This window comes from Haliotis rubra, unplaced genomic scaffold (genome assembly GCF_003918875.1).
Source record: "Haliotis rubra isolate DU_JTF1 unplaced genomic scaffold, ASM391887v1 Scf370, whole genome shotgun sequence".
Lineage (NCBI taxonomy): Eukaryota > Metazoa > Mollusca > Gastropoda > Lepetellida > Haliotidae > Haliotis > Haliotis rubra.
Window position 1 is genome coordinate 825,498 of NW_025767047.1, and position 14,992 is coordinate 840,489.

At 41.9% G+C, this 14,992-nt stretch overlaps 1 protein-coding gene across 1 annotated transcript in view; it reads left to right on the forward strand.

Moving 5' to 3' along the window:
- Positions 1-361: 361 nt before the first annotated feature.
- Positions 362-14,992, forward strand: part of LOC124285932 (nicotinate phosphoribosyltransferase-like) — a 66,779-nt gene continuing 52,148 nt past the window's right edge. The window contains exons 1-4 of the mRNA XM_046722208.1: positions 362-541; positions 3,518-3,688; positions 4,337-4,547; positions 7,427-7,557. Of these exons, the coding sequence (XP_046578164.1) occupies positions 442-541; positions 3,518-3,688; positions 4,337-4,547; positions 7,427-7,557 (613 nt within the window). The 5' untranslated portion in view covers positions 362-441. The remainder of the gene's footprint in view (positions 542-3,517; positions 3,689-4,336; positions 4,548-7,426; positions 7,558-14,992) is intronic.

Consider the following 14,992-nt stretch of genomic DNA (forward strand, 5'->3'; position numbering starts at 1 on the left):
TTGGATCCGCGGATGGTCTATTGTTTGCACTCAATATTTAAATGTAAAATTGTGACCCAGAGTGCACCACTCCGCTCTCCAACGTTACAGCTCAACAGTCACTGACACTCACTGGATAATAAACGTCCTCGTTCGCAAAGTTGACTGACATAGTCTCTGAAAAAAGAGGAATTTTGTTAGAACAAGCAGCTGCATATGTACATTGAAATGAGTCACGGATATAGGTGTGCACCAACGGAAGATCCAGACTTGCTTCATTTAGTTATTTCAGTAAGGACAGCAGGGCAAACGTAATGTGATATGGTAAATAGGGGCTGTGAGAGGTAGAGTGGTTCTCAAGCAAACACAGCGGAAAACCCAAGCTATGATTGGCTCGAACCGTCACTGTGCTAATTTCCGCGAAAATGTCCGATCCTACTTTCTGTGGCAACCTCTAATCATATGGGCAGAATGTCTGCGGTTAATAGTGTGCAGGTGAATTACGGCAATGATTATCGTGGCAACGGCGAAAGAAATGGAATTATACAGGCTCTGCTTACGGGTAAATACATTCTTACCACCCATGGAACTGTTGCTTATGTTCAAGGACGGTGTCACTTGGGATTAGAATTATGAGGTTGCCAGTGATTATCGTCCCGGTGGCTGCTCGGACTGCTGGCGATGTTCATCTCGAGTGGAGAGCCTGTTGCCAATGTCACTGACAGTAATGTCTATAACAACTACTGGCGTGTCACTCGGAATAACCTCCCGTGGACATAGTTTCCCATAGTTGTAAGACGGCGGCGTGTCAAAAAAATACATAAGGATATCATCCGAAAGTAGACATTTAGATTTAGAAGAATTGAATATAAGTCATGGTTAACTCGAAAAATCACTTTATATCTAGTTTTACTTTCATTTCCATATATTTGCACCAACGTGAATTGTTCAGTTGGCTAATGGTTAGTCAACAATGAGAGTAGGAAATACTTATAGTGTGTTAATATTATTGCCTGTTTTAATTTGCCATGATTCACTTCACTTCAGCATATATTTGTCTTACCGTTAACCAGGAATATAATGTAGTAAATTTGGGGTTTGTTTAAAAATATGAAGAGAATGCCTCTCTGACAAGTTGATATAATTTTAGTCACTATCAACATAATTAGTAAGAATTCCTTATATTTATAAAATATGAACTAAATTGCATAGGCGGATCCAGTGTGTGTGTGCGTGCGTGAGTGAGTGCATGTGCAGCCGCCCCTGCCCCCAAACCACACACACACACACTTTTCCTGAAAGTTTATTAAGTGACCATTGAAATGTCATCAGCCGGCCGTTTCGGCTGTCTCCCACGGTAGCATCGGGAACTGCTCATTTGTGACATCATTCGGACTTTACGTCACAATATGATTTGAATGACGTCACCACTGCTGACGATGTAACAATACAATGGTGTGTGTGATGTTTGTACGTATTAATACACAGGGAATGAATGGTCTTGCAATTTCCGGGAATCAATTACCATTCGATCATGTTTTTCAACCAATCAGATTAAAGAACACAGTGACTTTTGGTTTACAATCAGAAATGAGTCTTCACATTTTTGCGCACAGAGTAGTCATAGTTCTGAAAGTATGATTGGTTGGTTGGTTTGTTGTTTAACAGTGCACTCAGCAATATTCCAGCTATATGGTGGCAGTCTTTTAATAATCAAGTCTGGAACAGACAATCCAGTGATCAACAGCATGAGCATCGACCTACACAATTGGGATAAGATGACGTGTGTCAACCAAGTCAGTGAGGCTGACCACCCAATCCTGTTAGTCACCTCTTTCGACAAGCATACTAAGATCAATTTCTGAAAGTAAGAACGAGGTTTCTTCTTAAAATGACTCTGGTATCCCAAAATCACTACCATCCAGTTTTGTTAGTAAGTATGATGGGTATCAGCCTGAATTTCATTTTGTAGTTTATTGGAATATTGATTCAGTCATGTATTATGGGACAACAATATATTAAATGCACCTTCATCTTTAATAGGTCGGAACCTGAATTGAAAAAAACATTTTCACAACTTTGTATTTGTTGGATGTTGCTATGTCACAATGGATAAAGTAATCGACACATAATATACAGGAAACATGTTTTTCATCTCAGAAAACAGTTGTCTGTTTCAGACTGTTTTTATTTCAATTTGACTTTTTGAGCAAAATAAAGATATACATAATGTTTAAAAATGCAATGTGGCAGTAGTTTCCAAACATATTGTATGAATTGGAATATCTTAAGAACCGTAGACTAGACTCTTTTCATATTTGGTACCTAAGTTCATCACAGTATGAGAAAGGTCCAAGTCAGGTTTGGTGATCTTTACCTTCATTTCAAGGTCACAAGGGGACTTTAACGTTTTACCCTTGTTAGCAAGATATCTCGAGAACTGGATTTTCTTCATATTCGACACCAAGCTTTATCCAGGGAAGGTGCAGGGCCCAGTCGATTTTGGTGACCTTCACATAATTTTCAAGGTCACGGCGACATTTGAAGATTTCAGAATGTTAACCTGCATGTTATGCTTGTCAGTGACACACCTCAAGAACCGTTGACTGTATTTTCTGCATATTCGACACCAAGCTTCATTTAGGGAAGGCGCAGCGCCCAGTCAATTTTGGTGACCTTCACATAATTTTCAAGGTCACGGCGACATTTGAAGATTTCAGAATGTTAACCTGCATGTTATGCTTGTCAGTGACACACCTCAAGAACCGTTGACTGTATTTTCTGCATATTCGACACCAAGCTTCATTTAGGGAAGGCGCAGCGCCCAGTCAATTTTGGTGACCTTCACATAATTTTCAAGGTCATGGCGACATTTGAAGGTTTCCGCATGTTAACCTGCATTTTAAGATTGTCAGCAAGAAGACTCTTATACACTGTCACATGCAGACAATGGTCCTTGTGTAGTACACCCTATATACCATCACTGGCAAACAATGGTCCTTGTGTAGAACACCCTATATACCATCACTGGCAAACAAAGGTCCTTGTGTAGAACACCCTATATACCATCACTGGCAAACAATGGTCCTTGTTTTGAACCCTTATACACTGCCACATGCAGACAATGGTCCTTGTGTAGAACTCATATACTGCCACATGCGGACAGTGGTCCTTGTGTAGAACTCTTATATACTGCCACATGCAGACAATGGTCCTTGTGTAGAACTCGTATATACTGCCACATGCAGACAATGGTCCTTGTGTAGAACTCTTATATACTGCCACATGCAGACAATGGTCCTTGTGTCGAACCCTTATACACTGTCACATGCAGACAATGGTCATTGCCTATAACTCTTATTCATTGTTATATACAGACAGTGGTCCTTGTGTAGGGGGACTGAGTGTATATACACATGTGTATATGTTGTGGTAGGTACAGTGTGTCTATGTGTACTCAATAGTAGGTATAGTGAGTGTAGGTGTACTCAGTTGTAGATAAAGTGAAGTAAAAGTAATCTCTCCAACTCTCTTGCAGACCTGTACCAGATCACAATGGCCTACGCGTACTGGAAGAGTGGAAAGATGAATGATAAATCTACGTTTGACCTGTACTTCAGGAAGAATCCCTTCAAGGGAGAGTTCACAGTGTTTGCTGGATTGGAAGAATGTATCAAGTTTATTCAGAACTTCCATTTCTCTGACAGTGGTAAGTAACATACTGATGTCACTGTTTGGACAGGTTGTTTTTAAGGCATGTCAGGGATGGAAATGTAGTTTGTTCAAGTGAGTCACTGAACACTGGTGTCCCCTATGGAATTCAAAGGTGCCCACCAGGACAAGACTTCACTGTGAAAGAGGAAATAGGTTCATTGAGCATGTTTAGTATACAGGGTGTTTTCCATTTCTCTGTCCAGTTTACCTGACCAGTGTACATTTCCCACCTGCTGCAGCCGTTAATGGATTGGCGGCTTATATTAACAGTGCTGTTAAGATCTTAACCATGCAACTGGTCCTTTAGTATCTTCTAGATTATGACAGCAGTGTTTGAAATTAATGCTGGAATCTAGGCGCACTTTGTCATGCCCTTTATGACAAAACTACAGGTTTAGGAGATCCCTACATTAAAACAGTTAAGTGTAGAACCTCAAGGACACGAGGATTCCCATATCACTGTGACTGTTTTATGAATGACAATTTCCACATGTTCTATTTTCATAAGTCAAAATACCAGAAACTGAGCCTTAATAGGTGCTAATGAAGAACCATTGATTAGTACCAGTAAGTGGTAATATTATGAAATTCAGCAGTCAAACACCCAAAATCTATTATAGTGCCTCTGTGATCCATGTTTCAGACATCTCCTACTTGAAGAGTGTGCTGTCCAAGGACATCGAGCCTGACTTCTACACATACCTCAAGAACCTGAACACAGACAATGTAGTCATGTATGCTATGGATGAAGGGACTGTGGTGTTTCCCAAAGTCCCGCTTCTTGTTGTGCAAGGACCTCTGCCTGTAGTACAACTGATGGAAACACCATTGCTCAACCTTGTAAATTATGCCAGGTATATGCTTGATTGGCATTTTAGAAGATGCTATTTGATGAACATAGAGATTTTTCTGGGTTCCATCTTTTTATTCTTGAGTACAACGTTTCAGGGCTTGTTCTAGCCCCATCATCAGGTAAAACTGAACAGTAACTGTTCAAGTAATTATATACATAACTAGGATTGCCTTCTGGGCAATACTGGCGGTCTTCAGACTTCCCCCATACACCCCCTGTGGCTACCTTCACTTGTACTGTTTCTTTGGACGCCAGCTGGAGCGTCCATTTTAACTCTCGGAGTTACGGGTGTTTGAAGAGTATTTAAGGGCTAGAAAGCGTTCAAAACCCAGGCAGAACACGTTTTTGACACGAGAGCGGATCGGTGAAATGCAGCCGGGGTCGCGGGGTCATGTAGCTTTTAAATAGTTCTGGAGAAGATGTAGTTCTCTCTTTAACAGGCCGTAGCTCCGCTGTCCTTGGGTGTTGGTCCAAACGATGAGTGTTCTGGAATTGCCACGATCCTAGCTATCTGACGCATAGACGTATGTGCATATACTGCACTTGTGAAACAACCATAGATTTATGTGTGTATATAGTGCATTTCTTAAACACCCATTCAAAAATTTGAAATAAAACTCATTTCTGACTCTGTACTTGCAATGTTTATTAATGCAAACTTTTTCTCGACACTGTATGGCTTGGATAATGCCGATGTAATGTAAAGGTCAATTCAAGGGCAAGTATTTCTTTGGGCATTGAATGACCTTTCAGCAAAGATTTGACAGCTCCTTGTCATTGTCAATTATATCTGTCGGTGAAATTCACATTGTCTCCCATATCTGCACGTGGACCACGCTTTGCAGTGGTAGTCACTTTATAGGACGCATATACTATAAGAGAGATTACTGGTAAATGTTGCAGACTTTGTTGTGGTCAAAAAGTCAAGTGTATTCTTCTCACAGTGAGGCTGGTAAACAAACTGCTGGAGAGGTGACATCCTGGCAATTCCAGAACACTAATTCTTTTGAATGTAGAACTAAGAACAATGGAGTTACGGCCTCTTAAAGAGGGAACTATTTCTGTGGGCACTGGAAAACCAGGACGTGGGCAGTGTTGCTAGATTTTACGACACTTCCTCCAGCTATCTCACAACTGTCACAACTGACAAAATGCGAAATCCTAATGTCCCGCCCTGTTTGTGGCGTAATTGTGGCGTAACTATTGACTTTTACATAATAACAATGTGAAGCAAAAATGTTCCACATTTCATTATCTACAGTTTGGTACCTTCAAAAAGGAAATCCATTGTGTTTCGCAGAGCTGTGAACCCTATAAAAATGCGTTTTGCCAAAAATTGACCAACTTCCAAGGGCAATAACTCCGACACTATTCAAGATATCGACATGCCTTGAGCAAACTAAGTAGTCCGGAGTGTGGGCTTTCAAACGATATATAGAACACTATTGTACTATTTGCCGTTCAGGAGCAGAAGATTGTTAAACACAGGCACCGTCCAAAAAGTGCGGAAATGTGCAAAATCGCGAAGGTCGTGTTTGTCTCGTAATGGTGACGTAATTATTGATTTTTACATAACCATTATGTGAAGCAAAAATGTTTCCGATTCAATTACCTACAGGTGGGTACTTAGTAAAGTTGAATCCATTCATTTTCCGCAGAGTTGTGACCTTTTTCTTAACCCTATGAAATTGCATCTTAGAAAATTCACTGACTTCCAAGGGCGATAACTCCAAAACAGTTCAAGATATCGACATGCCTTGAGCAAACTAAGTAGTCCAGAGTATGGGCTTTCCAACGGCGTATCGAACATGATTGTACTATATGCCGTTCTGGAGAAGAAGATTTTTAAAGACAGGCACCGTCAAAACACGGTAATCGGCAAAAAATTCAGTTTTTCCAAAATTGCGGTAAAAATCTATCACGGCCAACTTCCGCTATGGGTTGAGTCGCTGGGGAATGATGTTGTCTACATTGAGTGAAAATTTGGTCCATTTATCTCTTATAGTTTTTGAGTTATTCAAGTGTAAAGATTTCGACATTTTGGGTTGTCTGCCCTTACCGGAAGCCGGAAGTCAGGATTTTTTCAACTATGTATCAATTTCAGCATACAGGCTATCATCCCTGAAAGTTTCTTGAAAATCGACCCTGCGGTTAGGTCAGGAGAGCTGTCACAAAAAACGTACAAATAATAATAATAAGGAAGAAGAAGAAGAATAATCCGGTTAAAAACAGTAGGTCTTCCAGACTTTCGTCTGAAGACCTCATTAACTATCAAATAACTATGCCAGGTATACTTATAACAGATATGGTTCTACTGGACAACCAGTGGCAAATGTTACAGTGGAAGTGTCGCATATAGGGGTGAAACGGTACGCTCTTACCACAGTATGGTACATATTACGGTACAAGGCCTTCGGTTCGGTCCGTTTTGGTTCGGTATATGAGAACTTACTTCGGGAATTAGCGTCTGTCCAGCAAAGAATTTTGATTTCTAGACATTACAAACAAAGTATAAAAAGGTTAATAAAATGACGGTATGAAAACTAAAAATACTGCTTTTTTTACTGCATTACGGGTTATCAAACCGAAGGCAAAATACCGCGGTTCTACTAATACCGTGGTATACTGTTTCACCCCTAGTTGCATATATGCGATTTACTTCTTGCTCCTTTAGGAACTCCCTTGTTCTGTTGCAGTGAGTGAGTAAATCCTGTTTGACACCACCGTCAGTAGTATTCCAGTTGTATTATCATGTCCAGTAATCAAGTCATTTAAACTGTGAAAACATGACAACTGCAGCAACTTTCCCATTGTCAATGATGTATTATAAGTTTAACCATGACTAACACCTGCCAAGTAACATATCCTTGTCCTTTGCAGCTTGGTGGCTACCAATGCCATGAGGTTCAGACTGGCAGCAGGTAAGAAGACACAGTTACTGGAGTTTGGTCTGCGAAGAGCCCAGGGACCAGATGGTGGCTTGTCTGCTTCACGGTATTGTTATCTGGGAGGTAGGTATCTTTCTTGTAAACAGATGAAGTCAGCAGGCTTTGATCAGACAAGTAATCTGATGGCTGTAAATATATTGACAGGGTTTGATGGGACAAGTACAGTGGAATCTGCCTGGGACTGACTCATTTGTCAAGATTATAAAGCAGTGCAGATTAGACAACTTTTGTCGTTACCATGTTGACTTCCATGATGAGTTACCTCCCTTTGTTAAGGACACCCAAGAACTTGAATCGTTCTTTTTGGTTTTTTTATAAATACTCAATATATTATTTATACTTTTATTGGAAAAAGTCTGTTAACATGAATTGCTTCTGCCTCTGTAAATTTCCACCTAATACAGTGAAACCATTGTGAACAGAAGTAACTGAGATGTTTATTCAACAGAAAGTTAGTTTAGTCAGCTTTGTCCAGATCACAAAGCATTGTTCTCATAACAAGTTGATCGCCGGGACTGTTATTTTAGTCTGTAATCCGTAATTGAGAGAGTCCCAATTATAAAGCAAGCTTAAATGATAAATTAAGAATAAATTTGCTGAGACTCAGAGAGTAGTCCGGATTACTGAGAAAACCTGATTACACAGACTCCGGATTTAACAGATTCCTCTGTAATGTGATGGCCATGCATATGTTGACAGGATTTGGTGGGACAAGTAATGTGATGTCAATATGCTGAAAGGGTTTAATGGGACAACTAATGTGATGGCCATATGTTGGCAAAGTTTGATGGGACAAGTAATGTGATGGCCATGCATATGCTGAAAGGGTTTGATGTGACAAGTAATGTGATGGAATATGTTGTCAAGGTTTGATGGGACAAGTAAGGTGATGGCCATGTGTTGTCAAGGTTTGGTGGGACAAGTAATGTGATGGAATATGTTGTCAAGGTTTGATGGGACAAGTAATGTGATGGCGATATGTTGACAGGGTTTGGCCGGACAAGTAATGTGATGGAATGTGTTGACAGGGTTTGGTGGGACAAGTAATGTGATGGACATGTTGACAGGGTTTGGTGGGACAAGTACTGTGATGGACATGTTGACAGGGTTTGGTGGGACACGTAATCTCATGGAATATGGTGACAGGGTTTGGTGGGACAAGTAATGTGATGGAATATGTTGACAGGGTTTGATGGGACAAGTAATGTGATGGAATATGTTGACAGGGTTTGATGGGACAAGTAATGTGATGGGCATGCTTATGTTGACAGGGTTTGATGTGACAAGTAATGTGATGGCCATATATTGACAGGGTTTGATGGGACAAATAATGTCATGGCTGTACATATGTTGACAGTGTTTGATGGGACAAATAATGTGGTGGCCATATGTTGACAGTGTTTGATGGGACAAGTAATGTGATGGAATATGTTGACAGGGTTTGGTGGGACAAATAATGTGGTGGCCATATGTTGACAGGGTTTGGTGGGACAAGTACTGTGATGGGTGTACATATGTTGACAGGGTTTGATGGGACAAGTAATGTGATGGCCATATCTTGACAGGGTTTGGTGGGACAAGTACTGTGATGGGTGTACATATGTTGACAGGGTTTGATGGGACAAGTAATGTGATGGGTGTACATATGTTGACAGGGTTTGATGGGAAAAGTAGTGTGTTGGCTGTACATATGTTGACCGGGTTTGATGGGACAAGTAATGTGATGGACATTTTTGACAGTGTTTGATGGGACAAGTAATGTGATGGCCATATCTTGTGGGGTGTGATGGCTGTGATGGGGTGTACATATGTTGACAGGGTTAGGTGGGACAATGTTAAATGGTAGTGTCATATATTTGGCCGAACATATGGACAGGGGTTTGATGGACAAACTAATGTGGACAGGTTGACAGGGTTTGATGGGACAACACCATGTGGTGGCCATACAGGTTGACAGGGTTTGATGGGACAAATAATGTGGACAAGCAATGTGGATGGACATGTTGACAGGGTTTGGTCGGACAGGGACAATGGATGGCCATATGTTACACATGGGTTTGAGGGTTTGATGGACAAGCATGGACACACATGGACACAGGGACATGGGACAAGGAACACACGGACACATATGGACAGGGGTGGACACACAATGATGGACACACACAGACAATGGACACAAGGACACACACATGGACACATGGACACAATGGACAGACACAGGACACAGGACACACAAACATGGACACATGGACACATGGACAAACATGGACACATGGACACATGGAACAATGTGATGCACATGACACACACATGGACACAAACAACGGACAAACAAATGGATGGGACAGACAATGGACATGGACGGAACACATGGACATGTGTTGACATGGATGGACAAGTAATGTGATGGATGGACAGGACACACAATGTGATGGATGACACAACGGATGGACACATGGACACATGGACACAAACACACACACACATGGACAAACACACATGGACACAGGATGGACAGGACACATGGATGAGGTACAGACATGGATGGAACAAATGACACAAGGATGGAATGGAACAATGGACATGGAATGACAACATGGATGGACACAGATGTGGATGTACACAGGACATGGACAACAGGACATGAATGGATACAAATGGAAGAAACACACAATGGATGGATGTACATGGTTGAATGGACAAGGGATGGACAAACATGGAACAACATGGATGGATACACATGTGAAATGGATGTGACAAACATGGAACATGAGAGGGAGGATGGAACAAACAATGGATGAAACAACGTGATGGATGGAACAAGGACATGGATGGATGGAACACATGGATATGTTGACAGACAGGACAAGGAACAAACATGGACAAGGAATGGACATGGATGGATGGAACATGAAAGGATGTGGAGGATGGACAAATATGGACATGGATGGACAAAGGATGGGGAACAAGAATGTGATGGAAATACAGGATGGAGAGGATGTAAGAAATGGATGGAACAAACAATGTGATGTAAGGATAAAATATGGATGGGACAATGGATGGGACATAACATGGATGGAACAAACAACATAGATGGACATGTATGGATGGATATGGATGGAACAAACATGGATGGACAGGTATATGGGGACATGGATGGGATGGACAATAATATGATGGATAGAAGTGGATGGATGGAAATGAAACAATGGAAGGACATGGAAGAGAGGATGGAAGGAACAATGGATGGATGTGGACATGGGAATGGATGGAGGTCGGAGGATGGATGGAATGGATGGATGATGGTTGATGGATGGAATGGATGGATGGATGGAATGGATGGTGGATGTAGGGGAATGGATGGAATGGAAGGAATGGATGGATGTATATGGAATGGATTTGATGGATCAATAATGGACATGGACACAGAATGGATGGACAGATATGGATGTACACATGATATGGACACATGACACACACATGACACACACACAGGACACACACATGGACACACATGGACATGGATGGACACACACACACAGACACACACATGGACACACACACACACACATGGACACACACACACACACACATGGACACACACATGGACAGACATGGAGACACACATGGACACACACACACACATGGACATGACACACATGGACATGGACACATGGACACAGACACATGGACACATGGATGGACACACACACACACACACACACACATGGACACAGGACACATGGAATGGGACACAGGACACACACACACACACACAGGACAGGAATGGACACAGGACACATGGACATGGATGGACACACATGGACATGGACACACACACACACATGACACACACACATGGACACACACACACATGGACACACACACACACACACACACACACACACATGGACACACACACATGGACACACACAGAGGACACACATGGACACACACACACACATGGACACACATGGACACATGGACACATGGATGGACACATGGACACACATGGACACACACACACACACACACACATGGACATGGACACACACATGGACACACACACACACACACACACACACACACACACACACACACACACATGGACACACACACACACACACACATGGACACACACATGGACACAGGACATGGACACACACACACATGGACATGGACACAGGACATGGACACACACACATGGACACACAGGACACATGGACACAGAACACACAGGACATGGACACATGGACACACACACACACACACACATGGACACACATGGACAAACATGGATGGACATGGACACACACACACACACACACACACACACAGGAGGACACATGGACACACACATGGACACACACACACACACACACATGACAATGGACACACACATGACACATGGACACACATGGACACATGGACACACACACATGGACACACACACACACACACACACATGACACACATGGACACACACAGGACACAATGACACACACATGGACACACATGGACACAGGATGGACACACAGACACACACAGGACACATGGACACATGGACACACACATGGACAACACACATGGACACACACACAGAATGGACACACACACACATGGACATGGACACATGGACACAGGATGGACACAAACACACGGACACATGGACACACAATGGATGAATGGACACACACATGGACACAATGGACACACATGGACACAAATGGACATGGATGACACATGGACACAAATGGATGGAACATGGATGGAACAATGGAACACAATGGACATGGACAAAGATGGACAATGGATGGACACAATGGACATGGATGGAACAATGGATGGAATGGACAGGATGGAAGGAATGACACACAAACAATGGACACATGGAACAATGGATGGACACACACAGGATGGACAATGGAAATGGATGGAATGGATGGACACATGGAGGAAGGAAGGGAATGGATGGGAAATGGAAATATGACAAGGATGGATGGACATGGAAACATGGAATGGATGGAACAAGGATGGACACAAATGGAACAGATGGATAAACATGGATGGAAATGGATGGATGAATGGATGGAATGGATGGAACAAACAATGGACATGACACAGGAATGGATGGAACAAACAATGGATGGAATGTAGAATGGATGGGAATATGGAATGGATGGAATGGATGGATGAAAATGGAATGGATGGAATGGATGGATGGAATGGAAGATATAAACAATGGATGGACATGGAAAGGGTTTGGATGATGGAATGGATAAATGGAATGGATGGGAAAAAGATAGGATGGAATGGAACAAAATGGAAGGATGGAAGATGGATGGAAAGGAATGATGGAAGAAATGGATGGATGGATGGAATGGAAGAATGGAAAGGATGGAAAAATGGATGGAATGGAAATGGATAATGGAATGAATGGAAGGAAATGGATGGAAAAATATGATGGAATGAAAGAAGAATGGATGGAATGGAAACAATGGATGGAAGGAAGGATGGGAATGGATGAAGGAAGGGAATGGAATGGATGGAATGGAAATAATGGATGGATGGAAAATGAATGGAATGGAAAGAATGGATGGAATGGAATGGAGATGGAATGGATGGATGGTACATGGAAGAAAGGGATGGATGGAAGAATGAATGGATGGATGGAAACAGATGGATGGAAAGGATGGATGGAATGGATAATGGATGGATGAAAGGAAGGAGGAAGGAATGTGAGGAATGGAAGAATGGATGGATGGGAATAATGGATGGAATATGGATGGATGGATGGAAATGGAATGGATGGATGGAATGGATGGATGGACAGGATATGGGACAAGTAATGTGTTGATGTACATATGTTGACAGGGTTTGATGGGACAAACAATGTGATTTACATGTGTTGACAGGGTTTGATGGTACAGATTATGTGATGGGTGTACATATGTTGACAGGGTTTGATGGGACAAGTACTGTGGTGGCTGTACATATGTTGACAGGGTTTGATGGGACAAGTAATGTGATGGCATATGTTGACAGGGTTTGATGGGACAAGTAATGTGATGGCTGTACATATGTTGACAGGGTTTGATGGGACAAGTAATGTGATGATGTGTTGACATTTGTTGACAGGGTTTGATGGAACAAACAATGTGATGTACATATGTTGACAGGGTTTGATGGGACAAATAATGTGATGTACATATGTTGACAGGGTTTGATGGGACAAATAATGTGATGGACATATGTTGACAGGGTTTGATGGGACAAGTAATGTGATGGCCATATGTTGAGAGGGTTTGATGGGACAAGTAATGTGATGTACATATGTTGACAGGGTTTGATGGGACAAGTAATGTGATGGACATTTGTTGACAGGGTTTGATGGGACAAGTAATGTGATGGAATATGTTGACAGGGTTTGATGGGACAAGTAATGTGATGTACATATGTTGACAGGGTTTGATGGGACAAGTAATGTGATGGCCATATGTTGACAGGGTTTGATGGGACAAGTAATGTGATGGCTGTACATATGTTGACAGGGTTTGATGGGACAAGTAATGTGATGGACATTTGTTGACAGGGTTTGATGGGACAAGTTATGTGATGTACATATGTTGACAGGGTTTGATGGGACAAGTTATGTGATGTACATATGTTGACAGGGTTTGATGGGACAAGTAGTGTGGTGGGTGTACATATGTTGACAGGGTTTGATGGGACAAGTTAATGTGATGTACATATGTTGACAGGGTTTGATGGGACAAGTAATGTGATGTACATTTGTTGACAGGGTTTGATGGGACAAGTAATGTGATGTACATATGTTGACAGGGTTTGATGGAACAAACAATGTGATGTACATGTGTTGAGAGGGTTTGATGGGACAAGTAATGTGATGTACATATGTTGAGAGGGTTTGATGGAACAAACAATGTGATGTACATGTGTTGAGAGGGTTTGATGGGACAAATAATGTGATGTACATATGTTGACAGGGTTTGATGGGACAAATAATGTGATGTACATATGTTGACAGGGTTTGATGGGACAAACAATGTAGTGTGGTGGGTGGCCATATGTTGACAGGGTTTGATGGGACAAGTTATGTGATGTACATATGTTGACAGGGTTTGATGGGACAAGTAATTTGATGGACATTTGTTGACAGGGTTTGATGGGACAAGTAATGTGATGGACATTTGTTGACAGGGTTTGATGGGACAAGTAATGTGTTGGCTGTACATATGTTGACAGGGTTTGATGGGACAAGTTATGTGATGTACATATGTTGACAGGGTTTGATGGGACAAGTAATGTGATGGACATTTGTTGACAGGGTTTGATTGGACAAGTAATGTGATGGACATTTGTTGACAGGGTTTGATGGGACAAGTAATGTGTTGGCTGTACATATGTTGACAGGGTTTGATGGGACAAGTAATGTGATGGAATATGTTGACAGGGTTTGATGGGACAAGTAATGTGA